Below are 13,679 nucleotides of genomic sequence, written 5' to 3'. Positions count from 1 at the left end.
CTGTTATTCCTTCATTAGGATTATGACAGAATCTAAAATCAATTGACTTAATTGATCTCATTAATACAGATCATCTGTACTGGCCGGGTGAGAAAGGGTTTATGACTTGCAGTGTCTCTACCCCTCTCCATCTCATTTCCTGAGGCAGGACCAGAACATTTTTATCAGGGATCATTCACATCTCCTCAACCAGGGGCAATTATATTCTTAATATTTCCAAATAAATTTTGTTTTATCTGCTGACTAATCAACCTAGTGTTATTCATTCTAGTTATTTAACTACCATTAATGAGTGCGCCCACACAAGAGCCTTCTTCTTTCTCCCTTTTGTTTATGCATATGTCACTGGCTCTGGGCGCACCCCCAAACTGGACATTATATTAAAGATTTTACTTGAAAATTGTCCAAATTTGGTTTTTCTGTAATCAAAAACTATTTTCAGACCGGTGCCGGGTCGCCCCCTTTGTGTAACAGTTATTATTCTATGCTGGTGAATACATCAGCCTCTGACCCATAGGCACGGTCCATTATCATTTTCTATTCTCACACTTATTAACCTTTTTTGGCCCGTGATCCCCAAAAATAAAAAACAAACAATAATTCTCATTCACCCTTGCACTGTGGACATCTACTTACGACAATATCATACTCAATTATGACCACATTTTCCCTAAAAAATGAATTAACAAGACGCCAAAACCTGGACAATTTTGGTGATCCATTTTCTGAGACATCGGAACCAACCTCTTTAAGCAGTGATTGGAAAACAAGTTTTTCCAAATTACAGAAGAACTTACAGAGAAGAGTTCGCCTATCGTGGGATGTAACCACTCTAGAAAATTATGTAAAACATAAAATTGCACCAAGAGGCCTAAGACCCAAGATCTTCCCCTCTTTTCCGCTCGCGACGGACAATTTAAAAACAGAATGGGAAACAGCCCTTCTGAAATGTTCTAACGAATTATTACATATACTAATAAAACACGACACTCTAGTAATTGATCAGGTGGAAAAAGAAATCGCAGATTTGGGAAAGACCCTGGAGACTTGGGAAAAGGATTCGAATTTTCAGACTGCCTTTGAAAAATTCAAAAAAGAGATCGACAACTATGAACGCAACATTGTAGACCGTAAACGAGGAAAGTTTATGCGGGATAAGAGAGACTTTTCCAAAGGAGACGTTTTCAGGTGGAACCCGCCACCCCCTAACAACAGGAACAACAGTAAAAAAACACGGGAGGACCCCACACTATCAGAATTCGAATCCTCAAATAGCGGCGACTCGGCTAGTGAAAACTTTGATCGAGAAGACACTGAAGAATTCTCCCCACGTTTTTTAGAACGAGGCCAGAGAGGGAGAGGCCGCCTCAAATCACGAGGAAGACAAGGCGAGGGGGACAGAAGAGACAACCCAAGAAACTCAGATTGGGATATACCCCGGAACCCGAGATATCCTGTGAGACAGAGAAAGACAACACGGTAGATCTGGCCTCCACAGGCCAATTACAAGTCATCAATTTATCTGACAAAATCTTATCTTCAGATCATATGACCATACTTACCAAGGGACTCTCTTTCTCACCTTCCCGATCTTTTGACCGATTTATGTGGGAAAAAGACCTTCGACTTTATGGTAGAAAACTCCTCCTGAAGAAATTTTTCTCAAAAAATAGAAATTTTGCCAATACACCTGATCCCGATTTATCCATGGAGGACCTCAACGCCCTTACCATTCTAGAAGATCTCCACATGGAATCAGCAGATAATGAAGCCTCTACCTCTAGACCTACATGTAGACCCAAGTCCTCCTTTTTCCCTCCGGATCAGAACAGCCCCGAAATTCGAGTCTTTCTTAACTTAGTCTCCAAAGAATTTGATAACATATATACCCAGACTAAGAAGAACATACATCGTTTCCCCTCCAATCTCAAATTCCATGAGAGAAGGGCATTACAAGAACTTCAAAGCTGGAGGGACGTTATCATCAAACCATCAGACAAGGGGGGCAATATTGTCATTTGGCCACAGCAAATGTATATCACGGAAGCTCGACGCCAATTAGACAATACCACTTGTTATAAGAAGCTTTTGGGCAATCCCACTTCGGATTTCCTTCAGTCTTATAACCACCTGATTCAGGACACAGCAACAAGAGGTACTATCACACAACAAGAATTCAAATACCTAACAGTTCAAAATCCAAAAACACCCACATTCTACCTATTACCCAAAATACATAAGGACGTAGAACATCCCCCTGGCAGACCAATTATGTCAGGTAACGGAGGACTTTTGGAAAAACCCAGTCGATTCCTTGACCTACATCTCCGAGAATTTGTACTCTCATTACCATCATACTTACAAGACACAGCAGACCTTCTAAGAAAAATTCATGATATACATTTTGAAAATAATTTCTTGCTGGTGACGTGTGATGTGGAGGCCCTATACACGAGCATTAGCCATCACCATGGCCTCACAGCAGTTAAATTTTTTCTTGATCAAGGAGGAGAAAGTGATTTCTCCAACTTTCTCCAACAGTTACTTCACTTTGTTCTTGCCAAAAATTACTTTGTCTTCAAAGATCAATTTTACCTACAAATAAGAGGGACAGCAATGGGCGCAGCTTGTGCGCCCACTTATGCCAACCTTTTCCTTGGATGGTGGGAACATTGTACCGTCTTCAATTCTGCCAATGAAAAATACATCTCACACATCGTCATGTGGCTTCGCTACATTGACGACATTTTCATCATTTGGGATGGTAACAAAGAACTACTAACAGAATTCATCAAATTGCTCAACACTAATGATCTCAATATAGTACTCACATACACCATCAGCTCAGAAACGGTCCCCTTTCTGGATCTCAATATCTACAAATCCAACACAGGTTTTTTGGCAACTGAACTATACCGCAAAGAAACGGCAACCAACAGCCTTCTCCACCAAACTAGTTCACATTTTCCCCCAACAATTGAAAACATTCCCAAGGGGGAGTACCTGCGTCTAAGAAGGAACTGCTCGGAAGACTCGGTATTTCACAAGAAAAGCTGGGAACTAACCAATCGTCTTCTGACCAGAGGCTACAGCAAACGTTCGCTCAAACGTGCCTATTCAGCCACTAAGACGATCAAAAGAGAAGATCTCATTTTCAGAAAAATCAAGGAAAAACCCGTACAAGAAGAAAACATCAGGTTTATTGGCACCTTTTGCCCAGAATGGCGAATGCTTCAAAACGCCATATCCAAGCATCTACCGGTATTACAATTAGATCCGGACCTGGCACCATACGCCAATACTCCAGTTCAAATGAGCTGGCGCAGGTCAAAAAATATCAAGGATCATGTGGTCCGCAGTCACTTCATGACTTCCACCTCCAAAAAACCGCAGACAACTGGTACCTTCCCCTGTGGTCACTGCAAATTATGTCCACATATTCTACGTAACAATGCAGTTACTGATAGATATGGACAATCGGTCAAGATACAACATTTCTTTAACTGCAACTCACAGACAGTAATTTATTGTCTAACCTGCAGCTGTGACCTCAAATACATAGGCATGACCACCAGAAAATTGAAGGAGAGGATTTTAGAACACATGGGAAATATCAGGAATGCTCAACACGATATCACCAGAATGAAACAACTTACTTCAGTCGCCAGACACTTCTACTCCACTCATAAAGGATCAACCAAGGATCTGAAAGTTTTTTGTCTTGATCTTATTAAGTTGGGCATCCGTGGAGGTGATATTACTCAAGAACTATTAAAAAGAGAAAGCGAATGGATTTTCCGTCTGGGCAGCCTAAAACCATTGGGACTCAATGAGAATATCAATTATGGGGCTTTCTTGTAAAACCTACACCCCATCAACACATCTAGTAATCAGTTACCACAATTTGGTATTTTAATAATTTTAACCCGCTTTTATGTTCATTTGTCACAATTTCTAACCACCTCATCCCACTAGCCCCCCGCACTATTCCCCTAACCTCACTTTCCTCTCCTCCCCCTTTTTTTTTTTTCCCCCTTTAACACCCTAAATCCCCCCTAATTAATTCCCCTTTCCCCCACACTCCAACCCACCCACCCAGCCCACCATTAATACCCAGCACCTCCCTCCCACTTTCACTCCCCCACTCCCCAACCTTTCCCCCCCCCCTTCTTTTCCCCCCCCCATAAAAACTTACTTAAAACACCCCCCCCCTACAAATTAAACAAACCCTCCTACCCCCCTTAACACACACCCCTCCCACCCCCTAACCCCTATACAACCCCCCCCCTTTTCTCCCCCCCCCAAATAATAAACCCCCCCCCCTACCCCCACCCACCAACCAAAACACCCCCCCCCCTCTTCCCCCCCCCCCCCCATTTCCCTCCCCATATACCTATCCATTTTCCTTCGCTCCACAGCCCATCCCACCTGTCAACTCACTTGCCCCAACCAAATCATGCACACACCATGGCACACATCACCAGTCTATCCGTTCCTTTACTTCACGTCCCAAATCGCAGCCTAAACAATCCCATGTCACTACCATCGCCAATCACAACCGTCCATCTACTTCCATAGTCACATCCCTTCACATCCCATATCCCCAACATACCCATATATACCATATCTTATGCCATATCCAATCTGCTTATCAATAATATCCTAATAGCATACAAGGGCATAATTGCCCCACTCTAAAATGGTCGATAATGTTTTTTTCCCCCCTAGTCCGCCCACAGCTATCATCTCAGCAGGTGCACTAATCACTTATACACTTTGCCCGGCGGTCGCATTGAACCAGCCCACTAACGGTATCCCATTGGTCGCTCGGCGAAGGCATATCTGCCCCATTCCAAAATGGCGGTTTTTGTTCCGTCCTTTTGGACCTAAAAACACCGCTGACAGCTATTATATCTGAAGGCGCACTAATCGCCTATATGTACGCTGCCCGGTGAATGCTGACAGGGCAGAGGGTCAGGCCATGTCAGTCACCTCAGACTGCTGCGATCACGTGGCCGCAAGCAATGGACTCCTTTTTTCAGGTCCATTTTCATATACAGTCCAGTCGCAGACCTATCGCACACTGCACACCAGGTCTGTTCTTCGTTCATTTATATTTATTTTTATTTTATTTATATTTTCATCATTATAGAACCATGGCCATACAACTAAGGGCTAACTGCCCTCTTCCAAAATGGCGCCGCGGACCTCAGTGTTTCCTTTCCGTCCCAGCACTTCCCCTGGCTGCAGATATCAGCTGTTCACAGCATCCACTCACACCAATTACCCAGCCTCCTTTTTCATTGGATACAGTCCTAATCAGGAGGTATAAATCTCCTAGCTTTTCACACACAGACCCAGGAAGTGAGCAAGCCCCACAGGGGTGAAACATGTTTTCCATTCCAATGGGTCCTGTTTTGTCCAACTGCAAGTGATTCACTCCTAGCCTCAGGTCAGATCATTCCATCCTGCCATTTTGGGCTAATTTTTGCCCAGCTGTCATAGAAATTGTATCTATATCCGTGCAGCTTCATTTATGCCTTTTTCCAGGCTTATGCATCTTAGTTTATTGCATCAGGATTAAAAACTGCATTTTTAGGAAAGAAATACTGCATTCTTCTTTGACTTTCCTCCTGCAGATCCTGTTGTCATATTGCTGCATGGGTTATATGAGAATTTCATGTCTATTTCCCTATATCCTAATGATTATAACAGCTCCAATTCACACAAAGTGTTTCTAATGACACCCATGTCACTAGTGATTATTTCATTGCATATACCAGTACTATTTATTTGTATCTACAATTATCTTTGACATATTTTCTGTTCCTTACACCAGTACCAATGTACACATATATATAAAAAAATTTCTTGATCCGTGTTTCTTTATCCATTTGTATCTATACGGACGGGTAATTTTTATCACCCGTTCCTAATAACTACAGCCTAATTGATCTCCATTATCCTTTTTAGGGTTTTTTTCATAAATCTATATATCTTCGTTTTTTTCATAAATCTATATATCTTCCTTTTTCGTGGACTCTCATTTGTGATCCAGGGACACAATACCACCGGTGTGGGACTTGATGTCTCCTGTCTAACACAAAAAGCAGATCCACACTATATCTATAAGACCCAGCTAATTATCCCCCCCTATATAGGTGCACTCTCATTGGACGTCTGACCAAATCCTTCTACTATCAAACCACACTGCTAATGCCCGATCTCGTCCGATCTTGGAAGCGAAACAGTGTGGGCTGAGTTAGTACCTGAGGTGGAGACTCACAGGGAATACTCAGTGTTGTAGAACATCAATCATTGCATATGATGTGTGGTATGTGACTCCAACAGCAGCATCACCATTTGTTCCTATCCTTTTTTTTCTTTACCCTGGTATATCCTTTGATTTGTTTCTATTATTACTTATTGCCATAACAGCTGTTATTCCTTCATTAGGATTATGACAGAATCTAAAATCAATTGACTTAATTGATCTCCTTAATACAGATCATCTGTACTGGCCGGGTGAGAAAGGGTTTATGACTTGCAGTGTCTCTACCCCTCTCCATCTCATTTCCTGAGGCAGGACCAGAACATTTTTATCAGGGATCATTCACATCTCCTCAACCAGGGGCAATTATATTCTTAATATTTCCAAATATCTTAATATTTCCAAATAAATTTTGTTTTATCTGCTGACTAATCAACCTAGTGTTATTCATTCTAGTTATTTAACTACCATTAATGAGTGCGCCCACACAAGAGCCTTCTTCTTTCTCCCTTTTGTTTATGCATATATTGCTCTGTGTCAGCTCCAACCACTAAGTGCTAGTAGTCTCTACATATGCAACGGTAGCGCTGTGATACCAAGCTGCGGCCATACAAATACGTAGCAATTTGTATGTGTTTTGCTAAGTGCAGCGCCACACGGGGACGGGGTGCGTATATGACTGCAGACTGGGTGTAGACGTCATAGAAGATGACAAACCAGTCAGGTGGTTACAGGTACCAGCCCTTGTCATTTGTACTCCAGAATGTTACATCACCCGCCACTGGCTGGTAGAGATCCATGCAACACCAATAGGAACTGATCAGAGGATGATGCTGTAGGAGAAAACATAGGAAATTAGTCTTAATACCTTTTTCTATATATGCTGGAGGTGCAGACTGAACGGCAATTAAATACTGTGATTACAGATGGAGCCTCTGTTATCTTGGCTGTTTCTCCACCTAAACAGAGGTTTAGTTGCACCTAGGCGATAGCTTAGGTTGCTGAGTTTAATCATGGACAGGCGCGTTGAGGCACGACTACATACTCAGCAAGCAATACACATCTCCACCATTGGGTGGCTAATGCTCCACTAATCCAGTACTTTAGATCGAATAGCGGCGGATTGATCTACAGTACAAGCTCTGGCAAATGGTTATTGACGACTGTAATGTTAATATACAGTCCTGTACTGCATACTGTACATACAGATGGTGACCAATGGTCAGACGGAGAGAGTACAAAACTAAAATAAAAATAGTTTATACGGACGCAAACAAACGTGTTAAAACACTTGTCAATAGCCGTGTTACTGCATGTGAGCGTCCAAGTCCCGTAGACAAAGCAATAGTGTATGCAGACGCAACTAATGTGTGAAAGGAATAATTTAGTTTATTGACTTTAAAGTATGTACAGTGCATTAAATACCGTGTTTTGCTATATGAGTGTCCAAGTCCCCTAATGGCATAACCAAACACCAATTGGAAGGAATTGCTGCTTGCAGTACTTTTACACATAAACTTGTGTATCTTCCATGCAGCAACGTGGGCAAATGGTGAAGGCTTCCGCTTGCCACGCTTAGTGTCCTGGGTTCGATTCCCAAAGTGCCAATGTATTTTTTTTTTCTGACAGTTTATTAAAAAAAAATTGTAATCCATTCAATAGAAGTGTGCACACAGATTTCACATAAGTCAGGGTAAATCTGCAGGAGTGTCTGATTGCTCTATCTAAAATACACAGCGGTAATGAGCACCCGTAGACATACCAATAAATATAAATGAGTGTATCCTGATGCAGTACTGTTGATCATCTGCGATAGAGAATCTGTGTTGCATTTTATGAGAAGGGATCACTGCTACTGTACCATTTACACACCTATCAAAGTGACTGCAGTTTTTTCTATCTGATTTTCATATACAGTATACTGTAGTATTGTGTTGTACATTTATTGTAACCTGACCTCCCTCCCTGTCTACTGTATGAACTGTGTAGGCTCCCAGGGGGGAAGTTGGGATGCGGGTAGGGGGAGGCGGTGGTAAATACCGTGTTTTGGCTTATGAGCGTCCGAGTCCCCTAACGGCATAAACGAACACCAATGGGAAGGAAAGTTGAAAGTATAGGAAAGTATAGTTAACATTAAAAGTATAGGAAAGGGGCCGTGGCGACACCCCCTTTTAGTTGTGGCCATGCCCCCTTTCCTAATTTGTACCGGTTTTCATGTGTAAAATGTTGCAGGGTATGGTACAGTATCATAATGTGCATAGAGCTTGCGTATCCCTATCGCCTCTGTGTATTTTAGCTATGTGATTCAGACGCTCCTTCAGCATTGCCCTGTAGTCTGCAAAACCTGTGCCGTCACTATCTCAGTAGCCGAGGGCTTCCACGGGGCAAGGGATAACGGGCAGCAGCCATTTTGTCAACTTGCTATGTGTTCGAGTCCGGTGTATCGTAACGTGCATAGAGCTTGCTTATCCCTATTGTCTGTATTTTAGGTAGGGGATTCAGACGCTCATTCAGCATTGCCCTGTAGCCAGCAAACCCTATGCCGTCGCTCGCTCCATAGTTGAGGGCTGCCACGAGGTGACTGGAGTTGGGCGGCGGCCATTTTGTCAACTTGCTATGCGATCAAGTGTGGTGTATCGTAATGTGCATAGAGCTCGCTTATTCCCTATCGCCCCTGTGTATTTTAGCTAGGGTATTGTGACGCTCCTTCAGCATTGCCCTGTAACTTGCAAAACCTATGCAGTCGTTGGCTCGATAGCTGAGGGCTTCCACGAGGCAAGGAGTCATGGGTGGTAGCCATTTCAATTGAGTCTGCCCTGCTACAGAATTGTATGTGTACCGTACGGTGCATAGAACCTTATCCTCGTAGCCACTGTGTATTTTACAGTAGAAACGCTCCTGCAGCTTTGCCCTGCTTTATGTAAAACTTGTGTGCACACGTCTATTGAATGTGAAAGTATGGGTGTAGTATGGTATGCCGGCGGCCGTGCTCCCGGCGACCAGCATACCAGCGCCGGGAGCCCGACCGCTGGCATACCGACACCGTGGCGAGCGTAAAGGAGCCCCGGATTTGGACGCTAACATACACGATCCCTAACATCAATAGACCACACTGTACCTGTAACACGTTCGTTTGCGTCTGTGTACACCACTGGTTTTATTTGTTGATTTGTCTGCGGGACTTGGACGCTCACATATTCCTAATGTCAATGGACTATACTGTGGCTTTATCACGTTCGTTTGCATCTGTATATACTGTATTACTGTATTTACGTCTGTACACTGTAATATACTGTATGACATACTGTAGCATATTGTAATGTAATGAGACGCACCAGTAAAGTAGTTCTTACTATGTATTTCGGTATTGTATTTTAATGGAGACTACACGCATGTGCAATGGTGATTTTAAAAAGCGACATCTGGTGGATGATCGCAGGTATTACACTTAAAGGTAACGCCAAACGCTCTGTGCGCCTCCCGACTAGGCGCGCCTCCTTGCGCCCAGGCACGCTGCGTATGCCCGATTGCGACTAACGCCTCAGCCAGCCAAGATAACGGAGGCTCTATCTGTAATTTTTTTTTTTTTCAAGGATACATTAAATATATGAAAGATGAAATGTCAAAATAAAACACAATTATAATAATGTCACAATCTTGTCACAAAACATTAATATTTTTCCGTAGATAAAGGATATTCCTGGGTGATAAACCCCAAGGAGCTTTTTGGGGAGGGGACCTATTACTTGACTGTAACACCAGAAGTGGAGGGAGATGTTCTCAGTATAAAGAACATATCCATAGCTGTCACCTGCTTTGCTTCCCAGTGCGTGTTCTGGGATGAGACCAACCAGGACTGGAATAGCACTGGGTGCCATGTGAGTATATTTTTTATCAGTTATGTATTTAGATCATTTGGACATCAAACTAACCCTCATTTTATTGTGCAAGTCACCTGTATGACTGTCTCTTTCTTTTAGATTGGACCCAAAACTACTCCCCATAGTATCCAGTGCCTCTGCTCCCACTTAACCTTCTTTGGTAGCTCATTCATTGTCATGCCAAATGCTATTGATGTGAGCCGAACAGTGGAACTCTTTGCCACCTTTGTAGACAATCCAGTGGTGGTGACCACCGTCGGGTGCATTGCTGTATTCTATGTGTTGGTGCTAATCTGGGCAAGGAGAAAAGATATTCAGGATAATGCCAAGGTCGGTTCCATATGCATTTGGTAGATATGTATACTTACAAGGATGCTAATGGTGTGTGTGTGTGTGTGTGTGTGTGTGTGTGTGTGTGTGTGTGTGTGCGCGTGTGCGCGCGCGTGTGTGTCTATATACAGTGTACTGTATATTGGCTGCAGTACTACTCAGTCTGTAGATTAAATTAGCTTCTTATAGAGTGGATCAACATTATTTTTGACCCAGGTGAAGATCATAGCACTTGAAGACAATGACCCATTCGCCCAGTATCGATACCTCGTCACTGTCTTCACTGGCCACCGCAGAGGAGCTGCAACCACATCCAAGGTACACGCTGAAGACAATAGTTTGACCAAGTTTCTCTGAAAACAGCAATCCAGCAATTCGTAAAACCTCTGACATCTCCTCCATGTGATCGAAAAATTGTGGCAATGATTTTGTGGACATTTTACAATGTTATCCATGACTTGGGAACTTTTAAGAATTGATTTGAGAACCACCTTATACCTTTTACACATACAGAACTTTTTCTTGTAGGTAACTCTTACACTGTATGGCTCTGATGGAGAGAGTGATCCTCACCACCTGTCTGACCCAGATGGAGCGATATTTGAACGTGGGGGGTCTGATGTTTTCATGATGACAACCTTATTTCCACTTGGGGAAGTGCAGAGCATTAGACTGTGGCATGACAACTCTGGAGCCAGGCCCTCATGGTAAGAGTGAAGTGTCCACACCATGATGTAGAGATGAGGAAGACATAAATTCAACTTTCAGTTGTCATAGAACGTGTGTGCGGTTTGATGAACTCAGTTTTTCTAAGACATCATTTACAAAGTTATTACCCATGGACATGTCCTGAGGATTTACTGTGTTTGTATACCTATGGCAAAAAATAAAAGTCCACAAGTTATATTTAATACAAGAAAACATAAAGCAAATATAATCAGGTGCCATGTTTTGGTTGACCAACTTCACAGCAGGAACGTCCTCTGTATACAGGCACTCTGCTGGGGCGTTTACCCAGTTCCATGTTTTAGGACATGCTCTTAGTTGTCCATATGCTCTCCTTGCTAAATATTTCACTTTAGTTGTCCATATGCTCTCCTTGCCCCAGGCCTCATGAGATGTAATAAGGTTTTATACACTTCCCTCTGGTTTCCTGCCTAACATTAAGTGCAGAGCTTTGCTGTGCTGTAAACTATACCTCTATAAATTGTACATTCTGATGTTTACAGGTACGTGAACAGAGTTCTGGTACATGACGTGGAACTGGACCAGAAGTGGTATTTTCTCTGTAATTCTTGGCTTTCCGTTGAGGTTGGAGACTGTATGCTGGATAAAGTGTTCAGTGTCGCCACAGAAGAGGATATGAAACAGTTTAGGTAACACTAGAGCTCTTTATTGTAACAGTGTAGTGGTAATAAGTGGAGTAAGGATTACAGCTAATGGATTGCCAGATGTCCGTATAACTGGACAATTGGCCATTGAGCTGTGCTACTGGTTATAGCTGGACAAGTGACCTTAGAGCTGGACAAGTGACCACAGAGCTGGACAAGTGACCACAGAGCTGGACAAGTGACCATAGAGCTGGACAACTGGCCATAGAGCTGGACAAATAACCAAATTGCCCTGTAGTAAATGCTAAAGGAAAACCACTGTCAATGTGCTGCCACTTCTACACTGCACCCAGGGGCGTCGAGAGCTGAATGGGGCCCAGGAACTGAGGACATTACGAATGTTAACAAAACATGCCACACCCAATACTAATATACACCAGGGTTGGCCAGGCATGTAGCCAGTAGAAAAACTTGTCTACTACCTGGTTCATGTTAATAAAGAGATTATGTATGAAGGTAGAATATTACGTAAATACATTTAAGGTCCATATTTCTGAAACATAAACTAATGAGGACACCTCATTGAAGGGTGTGGTACAAAAAAAATCGACATTCACAGTTTTGACACCCTCTGGCTGTGAGGAGGGTGACTCTAAAAGGGGCGGGTGGTTATCTAAAAATATAGAAGCCTTTAATTTTGTTGCAAGAAATAAACTAATTCCTGTATTACTGTATTCCCTGCTTTCAGCAATCTGTTTTTCATGAAAACATCCAAAGGATTCCGGGATGGTCATATCTGGTACTCAGTCTTTAGCCGCTCTCCCAGAAGCCCTTTCACCCGGATGCAGAGAGTGTCCTGCTGCTTCTCCTTACTCCTCTGCACCATGCTGACAAGCATCATGTTCTGGGGGGTGCCCACAGACCCTGCTGACCAGAAGATGGATTTGGGTAATCATTTGATGGTGTGAAAATGCAAAGTCCATATTTACAGTGTCATTTCATAATTCAGTTTATTTGTAAATACCTGTCCAGGCATATTCCTGATTAAGTGGGAACAGTCGGACTGGGGCATGAAGGCCCCCCCGGGAAAATCCAGTGGTAGGGGCCCATGCCTAAGGGTGTGGCCAGGCAATAGTGGAGGTGTGGCCAACCCGCACAGAAGCTTTGCTAACCTTTATGATAATGTACCAGGTTAATATCTGCAATGCACTGTAGAAAATACACCATAGTCCTGTGCAGTATAATGTAACATATGTATAATGTGTAATTAAAGTGCACTAGGATAGAGTTTGGAACCTAGGGGGTCATTCCGAGTTGATCGTAGCTGTGCTAAATTTAGCACAGCTGCGATCATAATCTCAGACATGCGGGGGGACGCCCAGCACAGGGCTAGTCCGCCCCGCAGGTCAGTGGGAATAAGGGATAGGGAATAATTTCCAATCATGAAACGAGGACTCTCATTCATTGGGCGATTTTCAATTGATTTGCGCCCTCGATCTCCCGTCTAAAGTGACGGGAGATTGCGGGGCGCAATTCCATTTTTGTTTTTCTTATTCTGTGCTGATCACACCCATAAAGGTCAGGTTTAGCTGCGTAAAGCAGCTAAACCCGACCAAAGTGCTGGGCACAGTCGCAAAAAGTGCCATTTGGGCGCCCTGGGGGATGCAAACTGAAATACAGACGCCAGCAGCCATTGCGTCAGACTGGAGCTACAATTGAATAGCTCCGTTAGTGGCTGCCGGTGGTAAAACATTTGACTCTTGCCCACTATATCCTGAAAACAGAAAGGAACTATTCTAGTGAATAAAGCACTAAGGACCTGATCCTAATTTGGAGGTAAAGCAAAATAAAGTAACTGTGCACCTT

The 13,679-nt window shown here is 43.1% G+C and overlaps 1 protein-coding gene across 1 annotated transcript in view; it reads left to right on the top strand.

The window, feature by feature from the left end:
• The window catches only part of LOC134968785 (polycystin-1-like protein 2), a 206,213-nt gene that overhangs the window by 121,916 nt on the left and 70,618 nt on the right, over positions 1-13,679 (top strand). Inside the window, exons 20-25 of the mRNA XM_063944269.1 lie at positions 9,959-10,149; positions 10,252-10,482; positions 10,699-10,800; positions 11,011-11,189; positions 11,712-11,858; positions 12,562-12,761. Coding sequence (XP_063800339.1) covers positions 9,959-10,149; positions 10,252-10,482; positions 10,699-10,800; positions 11,011-11,189; positions 11,712-11,858; positions 12,562-12,761 — 1,050 coding nt within the window. The remainder of the gene's footprint in view (positions 1-9,958; positions 10,150-10,251; positions 10,483-10,698; positions 10,801-11,010; positions 11,190-11,711; positions 11,859-12,561; positions 12,762-13,679) is intronic.

This window comes from Pseudophryne corroboree, chromosome 11 (genome assembly GCF_028390025.1).
Source record: "Pseudophryne corroboree isolate aPseCor3 chromosome 11, aPseCor3.hap2, whole genome shotgun sequence".
NCBI classification, from domain to species: Eukaryota; Metazoa; Chordata; class Amphibia; order Anura; family Myobatrachidae; genus Pseudophryne; species Pseudophryne corroboree.
The sequence above is the reverse complement of the archived record's forward strand: the minus strand, read 5'-3'. Positions and strand labels throughout refer to the sequence as shown.